This window comes from Podarcis tiliguerta, assembly GCF_965153285.1.
Source record: "Podarcis tiliguerta genome assembly, chromosome: 3".
Classification (NCBI taxonomy): domain Eukaryota; kingdom Metazoa; phylum Chordata; class Lepidosauria; order Squamata; family Lacertidae; genus Podarcis; species Podarcis tiliguerta.
In genome coordinates, this window is record NC_139536.1 from 110,598,165 (window position 1) to 110,618,252 (window position 20,088).

General features: G+C 47.0%; 1 protein-coding gene across 2 annotated transcripts in view; it reads left to right on the forward strand.

Annotated features, from left to right (window-relative positions):
• The window catches only part of SIL1 (SIL1 nucleotide exchange factor), a 55,682-nt gene that overhangs the window by 22,100 nt on the left and 13,494 nt on the right, over positions 1–20,088 (forward strand). For both annotated transcript variants that reach the window (XM_083435393.1, XM_083435394.1), the window contains 2 exons: positions 3,884–4,075; positions 6,374–6,495. In XM_083435393.1, coding sequence (XP_083291519.1) covers positions 3,884–4,075; positions 6,374–6,495 — 314 coding nt within the window. The remainder of the gene's footprint in view (positions 1–3,883; positions 4,076–6,373; positions 6,496–20,088) is intronic.

Genomic DNA, 20,088 nt, shown 5'->3' on the forward strand with positions numbered 1-20,088 from the left:
AGCATTTATATACTTCTATACTGTCCATAGGCGACAGTGCTTTCTTCTACTAGCTTATATTGATTTAATCACACGGCACAGCAACTATCTTATCTCTCCTTCCTTCCCTTGTCCTTGACGGTTATAGGAATAGCTCACGCGTACATGTTCGTTTGGGACGTGGGTGGCGCTGTGGGTTAAACCACAGAGCCTAGGACTTGCTGATCACAAGGGCGGCGGTTCGAATCCCCGTGACGGGGTAAGCTCCCATTGCTCCTGCCGACCTAGCAGTTCGAAAGCACACCAGTGCAAGTAGATAAATAGGTACCGCTCCGGCGGGAAGGTAAGTGGCGTTTCCGTGCGCTGCTCTGGTTCGCCAGAAGCAGCTTCGTCATGCTGGCCACATGACCCGGAAGCTGTACGCCAGCTCCCTCGGCCAATAAAGCGAGATGAGCGCGCAACCCCAGAGTCGTCCGCGACTGGACCTAATGGTCAGGGCTCCCTTTACCTTTACATGTTCGTTCAGCCCTTCTCCCATGTTTCTCTTGCAAACACCGCTTTCACTTGCTCAGATTTCCTCACGCACATTTTGGTTTTCATTCTATAAATTCAATAATTTCTACGACAGCGTAAGCTGCCAATTAGGAGAACTTAACACTTTGATGGTAACCTATAGCTGTATCCAGCTGTGTTTCAGATGGAAGCAATGTGTACAAACCTGAACAGATTAAAGAGGATTTAGGGGGGAAAGAAAAGAAACTTGGGCAGCACCCAGCAAACCGCAACAGGAAACTCCCTGCTTTCTCACTGGAGCTTTCCATTTCCCTCTTTGAAGCTTCAGCTTCCCTGCCAAGGTGCCGGTGGGACTCTGGCGCAGATGTTTAACTGATATCAATCACGGCCAGTCCATCATTTGAAAAATAAGACTTTAGAGTCGCCTTGCCCCAAAACAGCAACACCCTGAGACCTCCGGTTATAGGGCGGTATACAATAAATAAATAAACTAAATAAATAAACTAGATATTCTGTTCTGGCGACTGTAACCTTGGTTTAAAGAGCCATTTGGCACCTAGCTTGTGTATCGTGAGTTTCTAACACTGCACTTGAGGCAAATCATAAGAGTGCTCTTAAGAGAGATGACATTATTTTACTTGGTCTCATATCCTAACCTTTCTAGTAATTATCCATGAATTGCCAGAAAACCAGTCCTGAGTGATGGAACACTGTCCAACCATCTCGTCCTCTGTCGTCCCCTTCTCCTTGTGCCCTCCATCTTTCCCAGCATCAGGGTCTTTTCTAGGGAGTCTTCTCTTCTCATGAGGTGGCCAAAGTATTGGAGCCTCAGCTTTAGGATCTGTCCTTCCAGTGAGCACTCAGGGCTGATTTCCTTCAGAATGGAGAGGTTTGATCTTCTTGCAGTCCATGGGACTCTCCAGAGTCTCCTCCAGCACCATAATTCAAAAACATCAATTCTTCGGCGATCAGCCTTCTTGATGGTCCAGCTCTCACTTCCATACATCACTACTCGGAAAACCATAGCTTTAACTATACGGACCTTGGATGGCAAGGTGATGTCTCTGCTTTTTAAGATGCTGTCTAGGTTTGTCAGCCTATTAGACTTCGTAAACTGAGGGAGGTACTTAACAACCTACAGCAGAAGTGGTTAACCTCTGGTCCTCCAGATGTTGTTGAGACTCCTTTTTTCATATTTTTTTTATTAGCTCTCAAACATTTAACCAATTCAATTTCAATACAATATTCCCTTAAGGTTCCCATTCTTACTTCCATGATGTTTCTATTCAAATCTGCTGCCATGAATGTAATCTTTCTCTAAAACATATATCCTACATTACATTCCTTTATCAATCTCATTCCTTCGCTTATATTTCAAGTCCTGCCAGCGATTTCATTTTACTATAATATTTTCCTCAGATAATCCAAAAAGGGTCTCCATTCTTTTCTTCTTCTTTGTCTCTTATTTTTGCCATCTCCACATTGTCCAATAATTTCAAAATCCATCCCTCTTTTGACGGAACTTCTTTCCATTTCTGTGCATACAGAATTCTGGCTGCGGTAGGAGCAAACCTAAATAGCTTAACCAATTTTGGGGGGACCCCTGTGCCTATTATTCCCCAAAGAAATGCTTCAGGCTTTTTTGGGGAATGACCTCTTCCTCACCATCTTCTTCAATTCATTATGTATCATTTCCCGAAAGTCCACCACACATGGAAAAAGATGTTGAGACTCCTCACTCGCAACTGCTCCAGCCAGCATGGTCAGCGGCCATGGAAGATGGGTGTTTTAGTTCAGCAACATCTAGGAATGCCAAAAATCCACACACACACACACCCCAGTCTTAGGGAATGGAGTCTAATTTTTCAGTTCCCTTGCTACAAAACATTAGCAAAATGAGCCACGGCTGCCAATTAAGAGTAGGTTCCTTAGGAATTCATTATCATTTTTCAATGCTTTGGGGCCTGGCTGTGACGTCAAAAGGTACTGTAGGCTCATGGAAGGGTTTTTTCCCCCTCTTTAAGTGGGGCTCTTGAACCTTATATTTTTTTCATTTTAGGAAGAGGCCCTTAAATCAGCAAAAATTCAGAAGCTGTAATGCAGCCCCTTCACCTTGGCCCATTAATACTCATTAATATGAAGCTCAATTATTCCCTGAATGCTTAGGGTTAAAGGTGACGTTGCTGGAAATTGTCAGTTAAAAATGTATTGGGAATAGTCTCCAGCCCCTTGTGCGTGAAAGTTTGGAGGAAGTCCCAGCCGGCTTTTAGGGAAAAGACATCTTGTCGGGTTTGATTTCCAGGAGCTGTGTGTGAGGGACGAGATTTCACAGGAGAGCACCTAATTTCCCTTTCTGATGTCTGTGGGGTAGCCTAATCTGTTAAGCATTTTTAATTAACTATCTTGTAAGAGCCTCAAATAGAATCTAAAGAAAACATAATTAGTAAATAATGAGGAGTGTTGCTTGCTGTTTGCAAATCACAGTTCTTGTCTTTTCACTGCATTCTGGCAGCTGCTTGACTTTGAACTTGGAGAAAGTCATTTTGCTTCTCTGGAGGCTCCTGTCCTAAAACTAATTCATATGTTGAATATCACCTATTGCAGGTGCTGCTGAATATTTAAGTCATGGTCTACTCGTATGTGAGCAGTGCAACAGATGAGACTTGTGCAATACCACAGCTCAGCTCCTGAGAGCAAGGTGTAGACCACAGGGTCTAAGCACAGCTTTGGAGAGAGTAATAGGAAGCAGTGGGAGGTCAGAAGAATTAATGCAACCTGCCTCCCCACAGCTGCTTTTATGTTTAAAACAACCGTAAGATCCAGTCAGGGATGCGGGTGGCGCTGTGGGTTAAACCACAGAGCCTAGGGCTTGCTGATCAGAAGGTCGGCGGTTGGAATCCCCGCGATGGGATGAGCTTCCGTTGCTTGGTCCCTGCTCCTGCTAACCTAGCAGTTTGAAAGCACGTCCAAGTGCAAGTAGATAAATAGGTACCGCTCCAGCGGGAAGGTAAACAGCATTTCCGTGTGCTGCTCTGGTTTGCCAGAAGCGGCTTAGTCATGCTGACCACATGACCCGGAAGCTGTACGCTGGCTCCCTTGGCCAATGAAGCGAGATGAGCACCGCAACCCCAGAGTCAGCCACGACTGGACCTAATGGTCAGGGGTCCTTTTACCTTTACCTAAGATCCAGTCACATATCTTCCATCTTGTTTTGTCCCTTAGAATATCTAGTTGCATCCTCAGCATGCATAAAATTATACATGGCCCCTTGTTTTTTGCTGAATTAACAGAGGTTACTCATATATACCTAAACACAAACAAAATAATTAACTTTGGCGGTGTTTTAATTTTGGTGTGTGCTATTTCGGTTTGTTTTCCCCTTGATTCCAAGGCTCATCAAGAAGATGTCAGGAGAAGGTTCCGTCCCATTGAAAAACTTAAGGAAGAGTTCAGAGAGCTCAACCTGCAGCTAGAAACAGACTTTGAAATTATGTTTAAATTAATCAACAAATTCAACAGTTCCACTTCGACGCTGGAGGAGAAAATAACAGCACTTCATGATCTCGAATACTACGTTCATCAGGTAAGAAGATTTTTTAAAATAAACATTGGCAGCTGGTATGCAATGTTCCGGGAACGTGGAATCGTAAAAATAGATTTCTTGCAGTACCAGATGTTGCAGAATTGTGGCACCCGGCTTCTTCTCACAAGGCATTTTACCTAGACAGATGAACACAGTTGTAAGCGTTTGGGTGTAAACACTGTTGTGTGTGAAATTGTGTAAGTGGATTGTAAACATTTGGAACATGACATTATTAGATGCCAAGTCTTCATTGAACACAATAATGAAGAGGCTTTAATTTGTGCCAGGGCGTGCCAAAAATCATTATTGGAATTTGTTTGTTTTTGAGTGCCAGGGCTTATCACCTGGGACGCATAAAGTAATGTGGAAAGTGATGTTGCCACTGGATTTTCCTAGGCTCGAGGAGATGCTTTTGGCTTACGTGGTACAGCTTTTAGGCTGCTCTGAGCTTTGGCATCCGTCCTTTTATGAATTAATCATGGGTTCCTTGTTTGCCCAAAAGGAAAGTCTTCCAGAGCAGTGTTCATTTAGGACTGCAGTCCTAAGCGCGCTTAGTCAAAAGCAAATTGCACTAAAATCTATGGGCCTTAAATCTAGGTAAACATGTATGAGTTAATGCTGGTGGTGCTGCAAGTATTTCCCCGAGAGCAGAATGCAAAGTGAATTTTTGCTGATGGGCCTTAGGCAGAATATATGAGGAATTTGAAAAGGGAAACCAAAAGAGGGTTCTGTTGATTCTTGTACCCTAGCCTAGGCCATAGGTAAAGGCAAAGGGACCCCTGACCATTAGGTCCAGTTGTGGCCGACTCTGGGGTTGCGGCGCTCATCTTGCTTTATTGGCCGAGGGAGCCAGCATACAGCTTCCGGGTCATGTGGCCAGCATGACGAAGCCGCTTCTGGCGAACCAGAGCAGCGCACGGAAGCGCCGTTTACCTTCCCGCCAGAGCGGTACCTATTTATCTACTTGCACTTTTTGTGCTTTCGAACTGCTAGGTTGGCAGGAGCAGGGACTGAGCAACGGTAGCTCACCCTGTCGCGGGGATTCGAACCGCTGACCTTCTGATTGGCAAATCCTAGGCTCTGTGGTTTAACCCACAGCGCCACCCGCTTCCCATGCCTAGGCCATAACCTAGCTTAAATTTCCCTTGTGCATTCATTCCTCTTGTAGCTTTTGTAGACTGCTAGCCTACCGTCGGCCTTTCCTATGCTGAGCTGACCCAAATTCTCGGTTCATGATAAATTCTCAACTCCAGCTATCATTTTAGTTCTGTTCCTTTGCACTTTGTATAGCTGGAATGCAACCTTCTTGAACCTGAGCAATCTGGACCCAGTGGTTCATATATGGCCTTTCCTGTGCTGTGTGAGAAAAGTACTGCTCCCTTCCTGTTCTTCTGAGACAGGCCTGCCGGAATTTGTCATGGCTAAAATGGCCAGCCATAGTTAGCGTCTCACACTGTTGGCTCAGTCATCTTACGATCAATATCTCAAGTCCTCTTTCCACCTCATTTGTTCTGGTTGATGAGTTTCTAGTCAATAATACAAATGCTTATTGCCAGTCCGTGAGTATTTCTGACTCTCTAACCCTGCCTGTTAAATTAAAATATAAAACATTTTGTATTGGTAAGAGACACAGAACTCCTCAGGCTCCCAACTATGGTCTCCTAGAGAAATAAATTTTCATCTTTGTTTGATAGCGTCATTCCTTTCAGTTAAGAGTATTTTCTGGGGAAGCTTTCAGTAAGCTAATAATGTGTTGGTTTTCAGCAATTTCTTCTGTATTTGATGGTTGTGACAGGGCTGGGTCCAGAGTTCCTTTGAGTGGAACTCTGCTCACAGGAAACTTCTGCTGGAGTTTATGGTAGTGTAGAGGTGGGGTTTTTTTGTTGCTCCCTGCTCCCCCCACAGCTTCTAGTTGAGAGACCTTCTAGAAGTGTGGGGGTTTGCAGGGGGAATGGGCAAAAATCACCTCCCACCCTTTCCTTGGTGGTATATATTGCTGGGTATTGATCCTTTCAGTAAATGAAAGGAGCTATTCTGCAAAGCAACACTCTGGATCCCTTTGTATCTTGTATTATTGTATCTTCAGAATTCGAACATGATGTTCCTGTAGCGAGACGGCATCATACGATTCAAGGCAAGAGGTTTTTGCTTTGCCTTTAATCTTTTTTAAGTGGATGGATCAGGTTTTGATCATGGTTGTTGTACTTCGTGTGTAAATTCTGAATAGAAAAATCAACACCCACCCTTACGTGTAAATGCACAAATCGTTGCTTGAATGTGGAACAACATATTTTATAGGTGGACAATGCAAAAGATTTGCTTTCCATTGGTGGCCTCCAGCTTTTGATTAATGGGCTGAACAGCACGGAGCCGTTGGTGAAGGAATATGCGTCCTTCGTCCTGGGAGCTGCACTGTCCAGGTGAGTATCTGTGTGGATACAATAATAATAATAATAAATTTTATTTATACCCCGCCCTCCCCAGCCGAGGCCAGGCTCAGGGCGGCTAACAAGCAATAATAAAAACAAGTTGAATGAATACAACTTAAAAACAAGATTAAAATACAACATTAAAACATTAAAATGCAGCCTCATCACAGGAGGAAAAAGGAAAAAGAAATAGGGGGAGGGAATCAAATTGGCTCCAAGCCAAAGGCCAGACGGAACAACTCTGTCTTATGGGCCCTGCAGAAAGAAATCAGATCCCGCAGGGCCCTGGTCTCATGAGACAGAGCATTCCACAAGGCTGGAGCCAGTGTTGAAAAGGCCCTGGCTTTGGTTGAAGCTAATCTAACTTCCTTAGGGCCTGGGACCTCTAGGATGTTGCTATTTATGGACCTTAAGGTCCTCTGTGGGACATACCAGGAGAGGCGGTTCCGTAGGTACGAGGGTCCTAGGCCGTGAAGGGCTTTAAAGGTCAAAAGCAGCACCTTAGATCTGACCCTGTACTTCACCGGGAGCCAGTGCAGCTGGAAAAGCACTGGGTGAATATGCTCCCATGGCAGAGACCCCTTCAGGAGCCCCGCTGCAGCATTCTGCACCCGCTGGAGTTTCTGGGACAGCTTCAAGGGTAGCCCTGCATAGAGCGAATTACAGTAGTCAAGCCTGGAGGTGACCGTCGCATGGATCACTGTGGCCAGGTCGGGGCAGGAAAGGTAAGGGACCAATTGCTTGATGCAGTTGAGAAAGAATGCGGCAGACCAGATTAACCTTAAGAAATGGGCAGTAATAGTCTCCCTCATTAGGCAGGGTGGGCACAGATTTGGCCACCGTGCTGTGTGGTGAACTGCTTGGTGCTCCTCAATGTCAGAATTAGTAATTTCAGAAAAGATTAAAGATGCCCTGTGGTTACTGGACAACTGCGCAAGGCTACTGTAATGGTTCTAGGGGTTGCTCGTGCGTAAGCTTGTCCCAACGTCTGGCTGGGTTGCCTGAGTGAACCTTTCCTGTCCGGGCAGCCACTCGCCCGTGACCGTCTCAATTGCTGGCAGAATCCATCAGTGGGCGTTTCTTAAACTTCTTCCAGCAAAGAAGTTCTTTGGCGCCAAGTCGACGCCTACTCTCCCTGCGCGGAAGCCTTCTGCGCAAGGAGGGTGTGGGCAGCGGAGGACCCCTTCTCTCCCTGCTGGTCCCAGGCAAGGAGTCATGGGATCGCCTCGCCGCTTCCCCCATCTCCCCCCCTTCTCCACTGGAGCTATGCTGATTCTCTCCCCCAGAAGATGGGCTGCCCCTCCCACTCCCGGGACACTCTCTGGGATCCCGTCGGAGCTTGCGCTCTCCCTCGGACACTGATGGCAGTTCCCTGACAGCTACTTACTGGTCTTAAAATTGACCAAACAGGTGCCCAATGGCTTCAGTGTGACTAAAGGAGTGACTTCGTTCAGTTGTTCAGGTAGAGGTTTCCAGGATGCCAGGTATATTTCACAGCAAAGAAACAAGATGCTGGAGCAGAGACTATGGTAATCAGATGGTGATTCATTTTAAAAATGAAAATGAAAATAAATGTCTTGCTGAAAGGATTCAAGGCCCTTCAGAAACATAACGCCGAATGATAACATATGCTGTACCAACGCAGAGAAGACAGATGCGTTGCTTGGATAAGATTTCCAGAGAGGGCAAAGTCCTGTGGCAGGTCATGTATGCACCTTTCGGGTTTTTCCTTCTCAGAAGCGAAGTACTGAACCACTTCAGCTTTAGAATGTCTCGCGTCCACAAAGATTTTAATTTGACATAGGACTCCTTTAGTTTATGGTGATGTGGCATGCATAGTAGAACGTGTTCCAGTTTGGTCTCTTTTTTCCTCTTTTATTGAAGAAGAACAGTGTGTGGGTGTGTTTGTATGATTTTACTTTTCGTTTTACAATAATCACACAAATACACATATACTAAAATACATCTAATTGATTCTACTTCCCTCCTCCCCCTCAGTGGTTTCTTATACTTTCACCTTTACTACTGCAGATCCCAATTAATTCTGTTTATTGATTACTCCTTAGACTCTACACACACACACACACACACACACACACACGAAGTCTAAGGAGTAATCAGTAAACAGAATTCTCTCACACACACACCACTGCTCGATTCATATTAATCCTGCTGATGAATTAAGTTGTTTGCAATAGTTTTTCAAATAGTCTATAAATTTTCCCCATTCTTTATTTAATGCTTTTCTTCTTCTTTTTCTTCTTGGTTTCTCATTCCTCCAGTAAAGGTGAAGGTAAAGGGACCCCTGACCATTAGGTCCAGTTGTGACCGACTCTGGGGTTGTGGCACTCATCTCGCTTTATTGGCCAAGGGAGCTGGCATACAGCTTCCGGGTCACGTGGCCAGCATGACTAAGCCGCTTCTGGCGAACCAGAGTAGCGCACGGAAACACCGTTTACCTTCTCGCCGGAGCGGTACCTATTTATCTGCTTGCACTTTGACATGCTTTTGAACTGCTAGGTTGGCAGGAGCAGGGACCGAGCAACGGGAGCTCACCCCATCGCGGGGATTCGAACCGCCAGCCTTCTGATCGGCAAGTCCTAGGCTCTGTGGTTTAACCCACAGCGCCACCTGTGTCCCTTTCTTCCAGTAAGTTCCACCATTTTTGCATAGTCCAGCTGTTTTATCTGCCAGTCCTCCTTGGTAGGAACCGTTTCTCATTTCCATCTCTTAGCACAGAACGGGATATTTTAATGCCGTCCTCATTACAGAGTGGAGGGGATATATGAATTGAAAACGTCTAGTAAACCAGATCAGTAGCTGGCTTCCTATTGAGGGTATTTGGCGTGATGAGGGATTGAGGATTGACATGATCGCTCTGTGGCAATATGACAGTGGACAAAGCTGTATTGTAGCTTTTGAATAAATGTGTTTAGATGAATAAATGAATGACAAACGTGCCCATTGATACCAATTGGTGGGAATAGATTGCTGTTGCTCCACACTGTAGAGGCACGTAAGCCATGGGTCAAAGTGGTTGTGAGTGTTGTTGACCTTCTACCTGAGCCCTTTAGGATCTGTTATTTATTAGCCACCGATAAGCTCCCACTTACTAAATATCATCAGTAATTGTGATATTACGTGTCTGAGAGGCTAGCTTGCATTCTGTTGCAAGGTAATGCCGTCAAAGGCAATATTAAGACACTTCCAGTCCATTTTATTCTTAAATTTCATTTGAAGCTTTTTGTTCCAGAATCCTCTGCTTTCGGCCTGGGACTTCATTAGCGCTATTTATGGTATAAGGAAAATTTTCTGTGCTGCTGAAATTCTTTCGGCTACCAAACAACCTTCACACCTGCCAGAAATGCTTTTTTTAAAAAAAATCAATAGAGAAATTAAGTACTGGGCAGTGGAAAGAAACGCAAGCCTTATTGATTTACAGCGTACTCTTATGCATAAATCTACTTGGAAATAAGTCCTGCTGAGTTCGGTGGGACTTATTACCAGGTAATTGCATGTATAGGGTTGCAGCCTTTGTGAACTGCCTAGAAAATGGCTGAAATTCATGTCATGTACCCAAAGTAATGGCAAATGTAAGCCACATTGGGGGCTCTTCACTGTGGAGGACTGAATCCATGAAACTGTTTTCTGCTCCATTATTCAATCCATGTGAATTCATGGTTCTGGCCAGGGCAGGCCCAATACATTTTGGAACCTGGTGTTGACCCCAAAATGGTGTTCCCGCCTCTCTGCTAGGGAAGATCTACAGCAGGAACAAGGGCGGAGGTGAGAGAAGAAAGACTGACATTGGGATCTGCTGCCCCTGTGGATCTTAATGTTGTTTAGTCGTTTAGTCGTGTCCGACTCTTCGTGACCCCATGGACCAGAGCACGCCAGGCACTCCTGTCTTCCACTGCCTCCCGCAGTTTGATCAAACTCATGCTGGTAGCTTCGAGAACACTGTCCAACCATCTTGTCCTCTGTCGTCCCCTTCTCCTTGTGCCCTCCATCTTTCCCAACATCAGGGTCTTTTCCAGGGAGTCTTCTCTTCTCATGAGGTGGCCAAAGTCTTGGAGCCTCAGCTTCAGGATCTGTCCTTCCAGTGAGCACTCAGGACTGATTTCCTTCAGAATGGAGAGGTTTGATCATCTTGCAGTCCATGGGACTCTCAAGAGTCTCCTCCAGCATCATAATTCAAAAGCATCAATTCTTCGGCAATCAGCCTTCTTTATGGTCCAGTGGATCTTAATAATAATAATAATAATAATAAATGTTATTTATACCCCGCCCTCCCCAGCCAAGACCGCGCACAGGGTGGCTAACAACCAATAATAAAAACAAGTTGATTAAAATACAATTTAAAAAACAAGATTAAAATACAACATTAAAACATTAGCATGCAGCCTCTTCACAGGAGGAGAAAGGAAAAAGAAAGAGGGGGAGGGAATCAAACTGATTCTAAGCCAAAGGCCAGGATCTTGCCACCTGAGGCAATTGCCTCACCTTGCCTCAAGGTTGGGCCGGTCCCAGTTCTTGCTGTGTGGTTCAAGCACTGTTTTCCCCACAGCATCGATATTTGTCCATTTTTCCTTTGCCTTCCTCATAACGTGTTTGAATTGTAGCAACAGTAAGAAGCCTCTGTAGAAGCCAAATAAGTCCAAATAATATTGATGTGGTTGTGGTTTTTAAAAAACTAGTGAAGGTTCTCTATCACTGCATGAATTTTTCTTTGAATGCCTGAATCCAGATTTCTAGAGGCTGTGTGTATTATTAAAACCGTGTTGTGCTTAGTGTGTGGTTATCAAGAAAGAAAAACGCAGACAACCGGTGCCCTAGACAAGCGAATAAAAGCTGGTTATTATGCCGTTCTTCGAGGAGGAATTTCGGGATGTGTCATGTGGCTTTGTTGTTCAAGACGCAGCACGTTGGCCGCGGTGGGAAAAGCCACCCCTAGAGTGATCAGCTGAATGGCAGCAGCAGAGGTGACAACAGCAGAACAACAAAGAAAATAACTTGGCTGTGCTTGAAACCGGTTTCTCTCTTTCGCGGCACTTCTGGTGGCGTCTTGCCTTGAAAGCAAATTTGCCGATGAACTTTCATTGGTCCATCTAGACCAGCATTGTGTTTTCTGTGGTGGACGGGGTCTCTCCCAAGGCCTTGGAGTCCATGGGTCAGCAAACTTTCAGCAGGGGGCCAGGTCCACTGTTCCTCAGACCTTGTGGGGGGGCAGACTATATTTTTTGGGGGGGGGAATAATGAACGAATTCCTATGTCCCACAAATAACCCAGAGATGCATTTTAAATAAAAGCACACATTCTGCTCATGTAAAAACATACTGATTCCCAGACCATCCGCGAGCCGGATTTAGAAGGCCATTGGGCCAGATCCGGCCCCCGGGCCTTAGTTTGCCTACCCATGCCTTGGACCAACAGACCTTTGCTGGCTCTGTTGCCTGCAATGTTTTTAACTGGAGAAAAGATTGAAAATGGTCCCTTCTGCATGCTCTGCTCCTGAGTCGTGTCCCGTCACTCTCCACACTTGTCTTGTGTCTTGTCAAAGCATTGTCTCGTTGGTTTCCAGGTACAGCCTCAACTGTTTCCATCACAGGAATCAGATCTGCGGTTTAAAGCCCACAGACTATCCGAACGTTGAATCCCCTGGCTGGAATTGCCCCTTTTTATTTGGGATATAAAGGGACGCGGGTGGCGCTGTGGGTTAAACCACAGAGCCTAGGACTTGCCGATCAGAAGGTCGGTGGTTCGAATCCCTGCGACGGGGCGAGGTCCCGGGGTGAGGTCCCGTTGCTCGGTCCCTGCTCCTGCCAACCTAGCAGTTTGAAAGCACGCCAAAGTGCAAGTAGATAAATAGGTACCACTCCAGCGGGAAGGTAAACAGCGTTTCCGTGCGCTGCTCTGGTTCACCAGAAGCGGCTTAGTCATGCTGGCCACATGACCCGGAAGCTGTACGCCGCAACCCCAGAGTCAGTCACGACTGGACCTAATGGTCAGGGGTCCCTTTACCTTTACCTATGTGAGATCTATAGCAAGGAGTTGCTTCCTTCGTCTTCCTGGCTCTGCCATGAATTTGCAGGAGAATAAGAGCCTTGCTGTGAGTCATCTATGTGGGAGTGAGCCTTTTTATGCACCTTAAAATTTAAAGAAAAGGTACTGGTTGTTTTCTTTAGCTATCCATAGAGTATTCCAATTCATTTAGCCGCTTAACAAGTGCTTATTTTTCATTACAATTTCTAGAGGAGCAGCTGTTTTCTAAAGCCAAAGCAGCAAGGAGCTTTGCAGCACCTTAAAGGTTTAACCATTTTATTATGGTATATGGGGCATTAGAGGCTGTACCTCCGGTGGGGAACACGTTGCCGTTTGTCCACCTTTGGTCCCCAACCTGCCCTCTGCTCTCACTTGTGGGTCCTTGAAGCTGTCAGTCTGCAGCAGTGGCCACGTCCCGGGAAACGGCTTTGACTGGCCGGCTCAACCAGGTGAGGGTAGCCGATGGGTCTCAAACTCTCAGTGAGTTAGGGGCTTCTCCTGCATGCGAAGACAGGCTCTGGAGGATTGAGCGGAAGAGACCACTAGTCAAGAAGGCGGTTTCTGCACATGCTGTTGTGAGGAGAACCTGAGCCTACAGGGTTAAACAGCTCAGTGTATGTGGCCTGCCTTCTGTGGGGCGGAGAGATCCTGTAACACATCCGGGATCTGCATTTCTTTGTACAGAGCTGTAAATAAAGGGAAGTGAGGGGCAGGTGGGGCTTGTCAAGCAGGAAAGGGAGCCTGTCACGGTCCGGTCTATGGGCAATCGAAGTCCTGGCTGAGGATGTCCGGACCGGGGGCAAGATGGCAGTGTGGGAGCAGAAACAGGAGTCCAGAAGCCAGTGGTCGGAGGGTCAGGAAACAGGGAGTCACGAAGTCAAGGGTCCGAGGGCCAAGAAGCAAGGAGTCACAAAGTCAAGGGTCCGAGGGCCAAGAAGCAAGGAGTCACGAAGTCAGGGGTCCGAGGGTCGAGAAGCAAGGAGTCACGAAGTCAGGGGTCCGAGGGTCAAGAAGCAAGGAGTCACGAAGTCAGGGGTCCGAGGGTCGAGAAGCAAGGAGTCACAAAGTCAAGGGTCCGAGGGTCGAGAAGCAAGGAGTCGCAAAGTCAAGGGTCCAAGGGCCAAGAAGCAAGGAGTCACAAAGTCAAGGGTCCGAGGGTAGAGAAGCAAAGAGTCACAAAGTCAAGGGTCCGAGGGTCGAGAAGCAGGGAGTCACGAAGTCAAGGGTCTGAGGGTCAAGAAGCAAGGAGTCAAGGGTCCAAGGGTAGAGAAGCAAGGAGTCACGAAGTTAAGGGTCTGAGGGTCGAGAAGCAAGGAGTCACGAAGTTAAGGGTCCGAGGGTCGAGAAGCAAGGAGTCATGAAGTTCAAGGGTCTGAGGGTCGAGCAGCAGAGTCACGAAGCCCAAGGCAGGAAGCGTGTTGCTGTGGCAAAGAGCCGAAGGGATATTGCTGACCTTATAGCCCTTCCTGGCTCTAGCCACCAGGTGCCGTGTGTTACCAAGCGGCCTCACCTGTGCGACCACGCCTTGCCTCTCCAGAACAAACTGCGAAGCCCTACTGGTCACAGGGCCCGGCTCCTGCACCACTCCTGACAGAGCCCATCTAGGAGAAGGAAAACTCTGACCCTAAACCTCTGCTGCCTTCAGCGATGTCTTCAGGAGAAGAAAAGGCTAAAGACCCTTCACAAGTCTAGAGTGGAGTCCCTAAGTCCCTTCCGTCCGACAAGTCCTGCAGCCAAGTTGGTGCCAAACATCTTGGTCTGCTTTCCTTTGGATCACATCAGTGAGGCCGAGAGGGGGGTCTTCTCATCTGGACAGCCCAGGATCTCCATACACACTGCCAGTGCTTTTTTTCTGGGGAGACGCAGGGGTACACATACCCCTAAACATTTTGTGAATCTAATGGGAGAAGAAACTGGTTGTTGTTGGTTTTTTTAAAATAGTTTCTTCTCTAGCATGGTGAATTGTTAGTTCCGTTGCTACCCCTGATGGCGGCTTCATTTCCTTTGCCGGCGTTTCCTGAGTCTCAGAGGGAAGCGGGCGTTTAATGTGTGAAGCAGTGTGGAATGTGTATGTGTGGTGTTTTACTGACGAAAGTTTCGTCTCATTGAGAGGCAGCATTTCAATATGAGTAATGCGTGTTCTTCAGACTTTTGTCAGTTTACTGTATTTATTTCCCCCAATTTGAACTATAAAATGGTGATTTTCTTGAGTCAAAATGAGAGTATCCCTAAACATTTTTTAAAGAAGAAAAAAAAGCACTGCACACTGCCCAGGTTTGCGTCCTGGGGAGACCGCTTCGGTGCTGCTAACGCACTTAGCTTGTCCTGGCTTGGTTTCTCTTCTCTTCTTACCCGCTCCCATTTGAGTCTGGCCTGGAGTCATGTTTTAATGGGTCTCTTGTGAACCGTGGCCTTCTTCTCAGATAGTTCTGGCACCTCTCAGGTGGGCTCCATTGCCATTCTAAGAGAAAGGTAAAAGGTAAAAATTGCCGTCATGGGGATTCGAACTGCCAACCTTCCGATTGGCAAGCCCAAGAGGCTCAGTCATTTAGACCACAGCGCCACCCGCGTCCCTATTCTAAGAGAACAAGGGAGGCGTTCATGGTGAGTTCCGGCACATCTTTTGCTAGAAAAATAGCACTGTATATACCATATTTTATGCTGTATAAGACTCACTTTTTCCCTCCTAAAAAGTAAGGGGAAATGTGTGTGCGTCTTATGGAGCGAATGCAGGCTGCGCAGCTATCCCAGAAGCCAGAACAGCAAGAGGGATTGCTGCTTTCACTGCGCAGCGATCCCTCTTGCTATTCTGGCTTCTGAGATTCAGAATATTTTTTTTCTTGTTTTCCTCCTCCAAAAACTAGGTGCGTCTTGTGGTCTGGTGTGTCTTATAGAGCGAAAAATATGGTACTGTATGGGGGATGGATTGTCAAAAAGTGGGTTTTCCCTGAAAAGCATTGCTTCTAATATGCATTCCCTTCGGGCAAAGGCTTCCCTTCCCTCTTAGGAAACGTCGACTCCCCTGCGCACATCGAGCGACTTCTCTGCGGTGCAACTTTTAATTTGGCACGGATCAGGAGGAAGGCAGCAGGATCCAACGCGAAAAATGGTGGGGGCTCCTGGCTTCCTTGACCATTTTTCATAGCCGCTGCCACGTAAATAACAGCTGCTGCATGGCGCAGCCTCCCCTCACCGATGCACTGAAGTGTAAAAACCATGGCAACAGTTGCCGGGGGCAGGCCTCCGTACCAGGAGAGAGGCATGCTTGGCGGAGAACAAAAGGAACTACTTTACAAACAGGCCGCATCACACCTTGCTGGGGGGGGGGGGGGCGTGGAGAAGGGAGAAGGATCAAACCCATGCTGTGCTCAGCTGGCCGTCCTGCTATACTCATAAGAGCCATAACCCTCCTCCTCCTCCTCCTCCTCCTCTACATTCGATCAAACACGCTCATTATTATCCCATTCACAAAACGATTCCGAGGCCGGAAAATGTCGGCAGTATTTCATTTCTAAAGCCCATTTGTAAGACTCGGGTAGAAATAAATGCAGGCGGCATCTGAAGACTGGAGGGTTTCTGGGAAGGAGGTGCAATCACTCAAAATGCGTGTTGAGATGGGGAGGAAGACCTGAGGTGAATGGCAGAGTAGGCCGCAGGCTCGCCGTTGTTGAGTTAGGGTGGCGGGTTTGCTGCAGCGGTAGAAGGGGACCCTAAAAGCGGCCATTGTTCAGGTTTGATGCTGAAGCCGGGTAGGCTGGGGTGGGGAGTTCTTCTAATCTAGTGTTTCCCAAACTACAGTCTCCAGCTCTAGTTTGCGTGGCGAGCCCCCCCCCCCCAGTGGAAATAATGACACATGACACAATTATTAAGGTTAATGGGCTAGATAAGGCCACAACTTTATTGGTTACAGGTGATGAGCAGTATTGGCTTAGGCATTGGTCCTAACCTATTACAGTGGTACCTCGGGTTACATACACTTCAGGTTACATACGCTTCAGGTTACAGACTAACCCTGAAATAATATCTTGGGTTAAGAACTTTGCTTCAGGATGAGAACAGAAATTGTGCTCCGGCAGCGTGGCGGCAGCGGGAGGCCCTATTAGCTAAAGTGGTGCTTCAGGCTAAGAACAGTTTCAGGTTAAGAACAGATCTCCGGAACGAATTAAGTACTTAACCCGAGGTACCACTGTATATCTGACTTCAGCCCATCCGCTTGAAGTCTGGGAAGGGTTAACCACCAGCAGGGGGAGTCCTGCCGATGCACATCAACTAGGAACTCCCCGGGGTCACCGATAGGGGGCGTGCCTTAGGCTTCACCTCCCTAGGCTTCAGACAGGGCCACGCACCCCAGAATCCTTTATCGGACTACTCTTCAATACGTGAGGCATGTGATGGCGCTAACTCCCCTCTTCCATCTACAGAACAATACCAATGCCTAACCGTCAATACCAAGAAAGCTGTGACAATTTGCTATGAGGTAGGCGAAAGCCAAGTGGCTGGTGCCAGTTTGCCAAGTGGAAAAATTCCTACCAGGCCCCTCAACGGCGACCAACCAAGGTCCATAGCAAGGTCAAGGAACGAAAACCTTATAGGGTGGGAGGGTGGGAAAAGCTGGCAGGCGGCAAAAAGGGAGATCCCCGGCCGTGTCCTGCTTTAAATAAGGCAGGCCACACCCCCGGAGCCAGCCGATTGGCTGGCCAGGAGGTGATGCGGCCGGGAATCCCCCCCAATGGTGCAGGGCTGGGTTCCAGCCGCCGCACGCATGGTGGGGCTGTGAAGCCCGCAACTCCACCTCCTCCGAAGGGCGGAAGTGGCTTTGGACCACAGCTCTCATCATCCCTTGTTGGCAAGACCAGTAGTGAGGGATGATGGGGATTGTAGTGCCACTTGCAGTATTCTGTGCATGTTTCCAACTTTTTAATAGACAACAGAGCAGGAGTGGGGAACCCTCTCCTGTGCTGGACCAGCTCTTAAGAAAAATCGGCTTAAATTGATCAAATAGAAATAGCAACACCAGCAATCATAATTCCCTGCCCCCCGCATACCTCCAACAGTTAAGTGCTAGCAGGGCTGCCTTTGCACATGTACCAGGCCCCAAGCTAGCAGGGACTCCAGACCCTTAGCTTTCTTAAAAAAATAAGTCAATCAGACACTCCTAAAGAAAGTTAGAAAACAAAACACAGAGGCAGCTTTAAGGTGTTGGCTCAGCAGGCAGCACCATTGCTAAGGATGCTTAATCACGGTTGCTTAGCAGTCAGAGGGAGGAATGTTGACCACCCGCAACTGGGACTTTGAAGGGTGTCCTCCCAAAGCAGCAAATAATAATAAATAAATCCTATATTTAAAATTCCTATTTGACTGTGCTTTTACACAAGGATTATTTTTTGTTTCTCGAGGTTGGCGGAGTGTTGTGTGTGTATATATATCTTTACTGTGCGATGTATATTTGTATATTTTCCACCTAGGAGTACAAGGTTATATACGTGATCTCCCCCTTTTATATTTGCAGAAAGTAGGCTAGAGTTAAGTGAATATATAAGTACATAAGCAGCAGATCTTGTCAATAGATTGATTTGGGGTGAGGGGATGCAGGGGCCTGATTCCCAGACAGTACACTGGGGACCAGGAAATCCTGTTTGCATTTTCGAGTGCTAGTAGGACAATGCGTTAAAAACACAATACAAAACATCATTAAAAATCATGGTTGTTGAGTCAGGGTTGCAAGTACATTGTGCGAAGGATAGAATCGAGCTGGGGTGTGTTTTGTCTGATTGTGCGAAGGAGACTTAAATATTCTTGCAGTTGAGTGCGTATATATGGATCAAGTGTTTCACGGATAAAAGACCATATGTATAACATCACTGGCAAGAGGTTACAGGGAGGGGAGCAAATTCAGCACCGTTGTCATCTCTCCTAAATCTATTCCAATTTGACAGTTAAATAGCAGTATCTGTCGGTCTAATCCTAACACATGGACCTGTTGTGAAATCACAGGGTAGGGTCTTTTGTTTCTCTGCCACACATTACGGTCCAGGTCAGGAGCACCTTAAAGGGCCCCTGACCATTAGGTCCAGTCATGGCTGACTCTGGGGTTGTGGCGCTCATCTCGCTTTACTGGCCGAGGGAGCCGGCGTACAGCTTCCGGGTCATGTGGCCAGCATGACTAAGCCGCTTCTGGCGAGCCAGAGCAGCGCATGGAAATGCTGTTTATCTTCCCGCTGGAGCGGTACCTATTTATCTACTTGCACTTTGACGTGCTTTCGAACTGCTAGGTTGGCAGGAGCAGGGACCGAGCAATGGGAGCTCACCCCGTCGCGGGGATTCGAACTGCCGACCTTCTGATCGGCAAGTCCTAGGCTCTGTGGTTTAACCCACAGCGCCACCCGCATCCCTAAATGTCACACTACTGAGCTCTAGAAAAAGGAAGTATTCAATAAACAGAATAAACAGAATAATGCATTCAGAGGATGGCCTCTAAACATGCCCAGCTCCCTTAGCCGTTCCTCATAAGGCATCGTTTCCAGGCCTTTGACCATTTTGGTTGCCCTCCTCTGGACACGTTCCAGTTTGTCAGTGTCCTTCTTGAACTGTGGTGCCCAGAACTGGACACAGTACTCCAGGTGAGGTCTGACCAGAGCAGAATACAGTGGCACTATTACTTCCCTTGATCTAGATGCTATACTCCTATTGATGCAGCCCAGAATTGCATTGGCTTTTTTAGCTGCCGCGTCACACTGTTGGCTCATGTCAAGTTTGTGGTCAACCAAGACTCCTAGATCCTTTTCACATGTACTGCTCTCAAGCCAGGTGTGACCCATCTTGTATTTGTGCCTCTCATTTTTGCAGTCCATGGGACTCTCAAGAGTCTCCTCCAGCACCAGAATTCAAAAGCATCAATTCTTTGGCGATCAGCCTTCTTTATGGTCCAGCTCTCACTTCCATACATCACTACTGCGAAAACCATAGCTTTAACTATACGGACCTTTGTTGGCAAGGTGATGTCTCTACTTTTTAAGATGCATTTAGCTCCATGGAATAAAGGCGAATTCTAAAAGTCATGTGATAGGGAAGAATTGCAGTGCCAACTGATCTCCAGAGAATTCAGCCCATTTTCTCTCTCTCAGTCCTCGAGGGAAACGGCATATGACTGGGTGCACCTTGACTTTTGTGGAGGAAGCACCTATTCTCTCCGAGCTGAAAGACTGATCCGAGAATAAGATTATGCAGCCCTGGATAATAAGTGTTTAAATAAATCGTCAAGTTAATCGAAACAGAAGAGCCAAGGAGAGGTGGAAAATGAGCTTGAATTAAAAATATTAAGGAACAGATGTGACATTTAAGTGAGCAGATTAATGGAATAATCTGTGAAAATGAAACTCTGGGGTAGGGGGAGAGATTCCCTCGCTGAAGCAGCAATCTGTGGCGGAGTGTTTTATGAACAAGTTGCTGTGACACTTAAAGCCTCAGCCCAAATGCCTCATGTGCCCCTTACGGCCTCCATCTCATTTCCACTGGTTCAAGTTACGCTAGTCATATTTCACT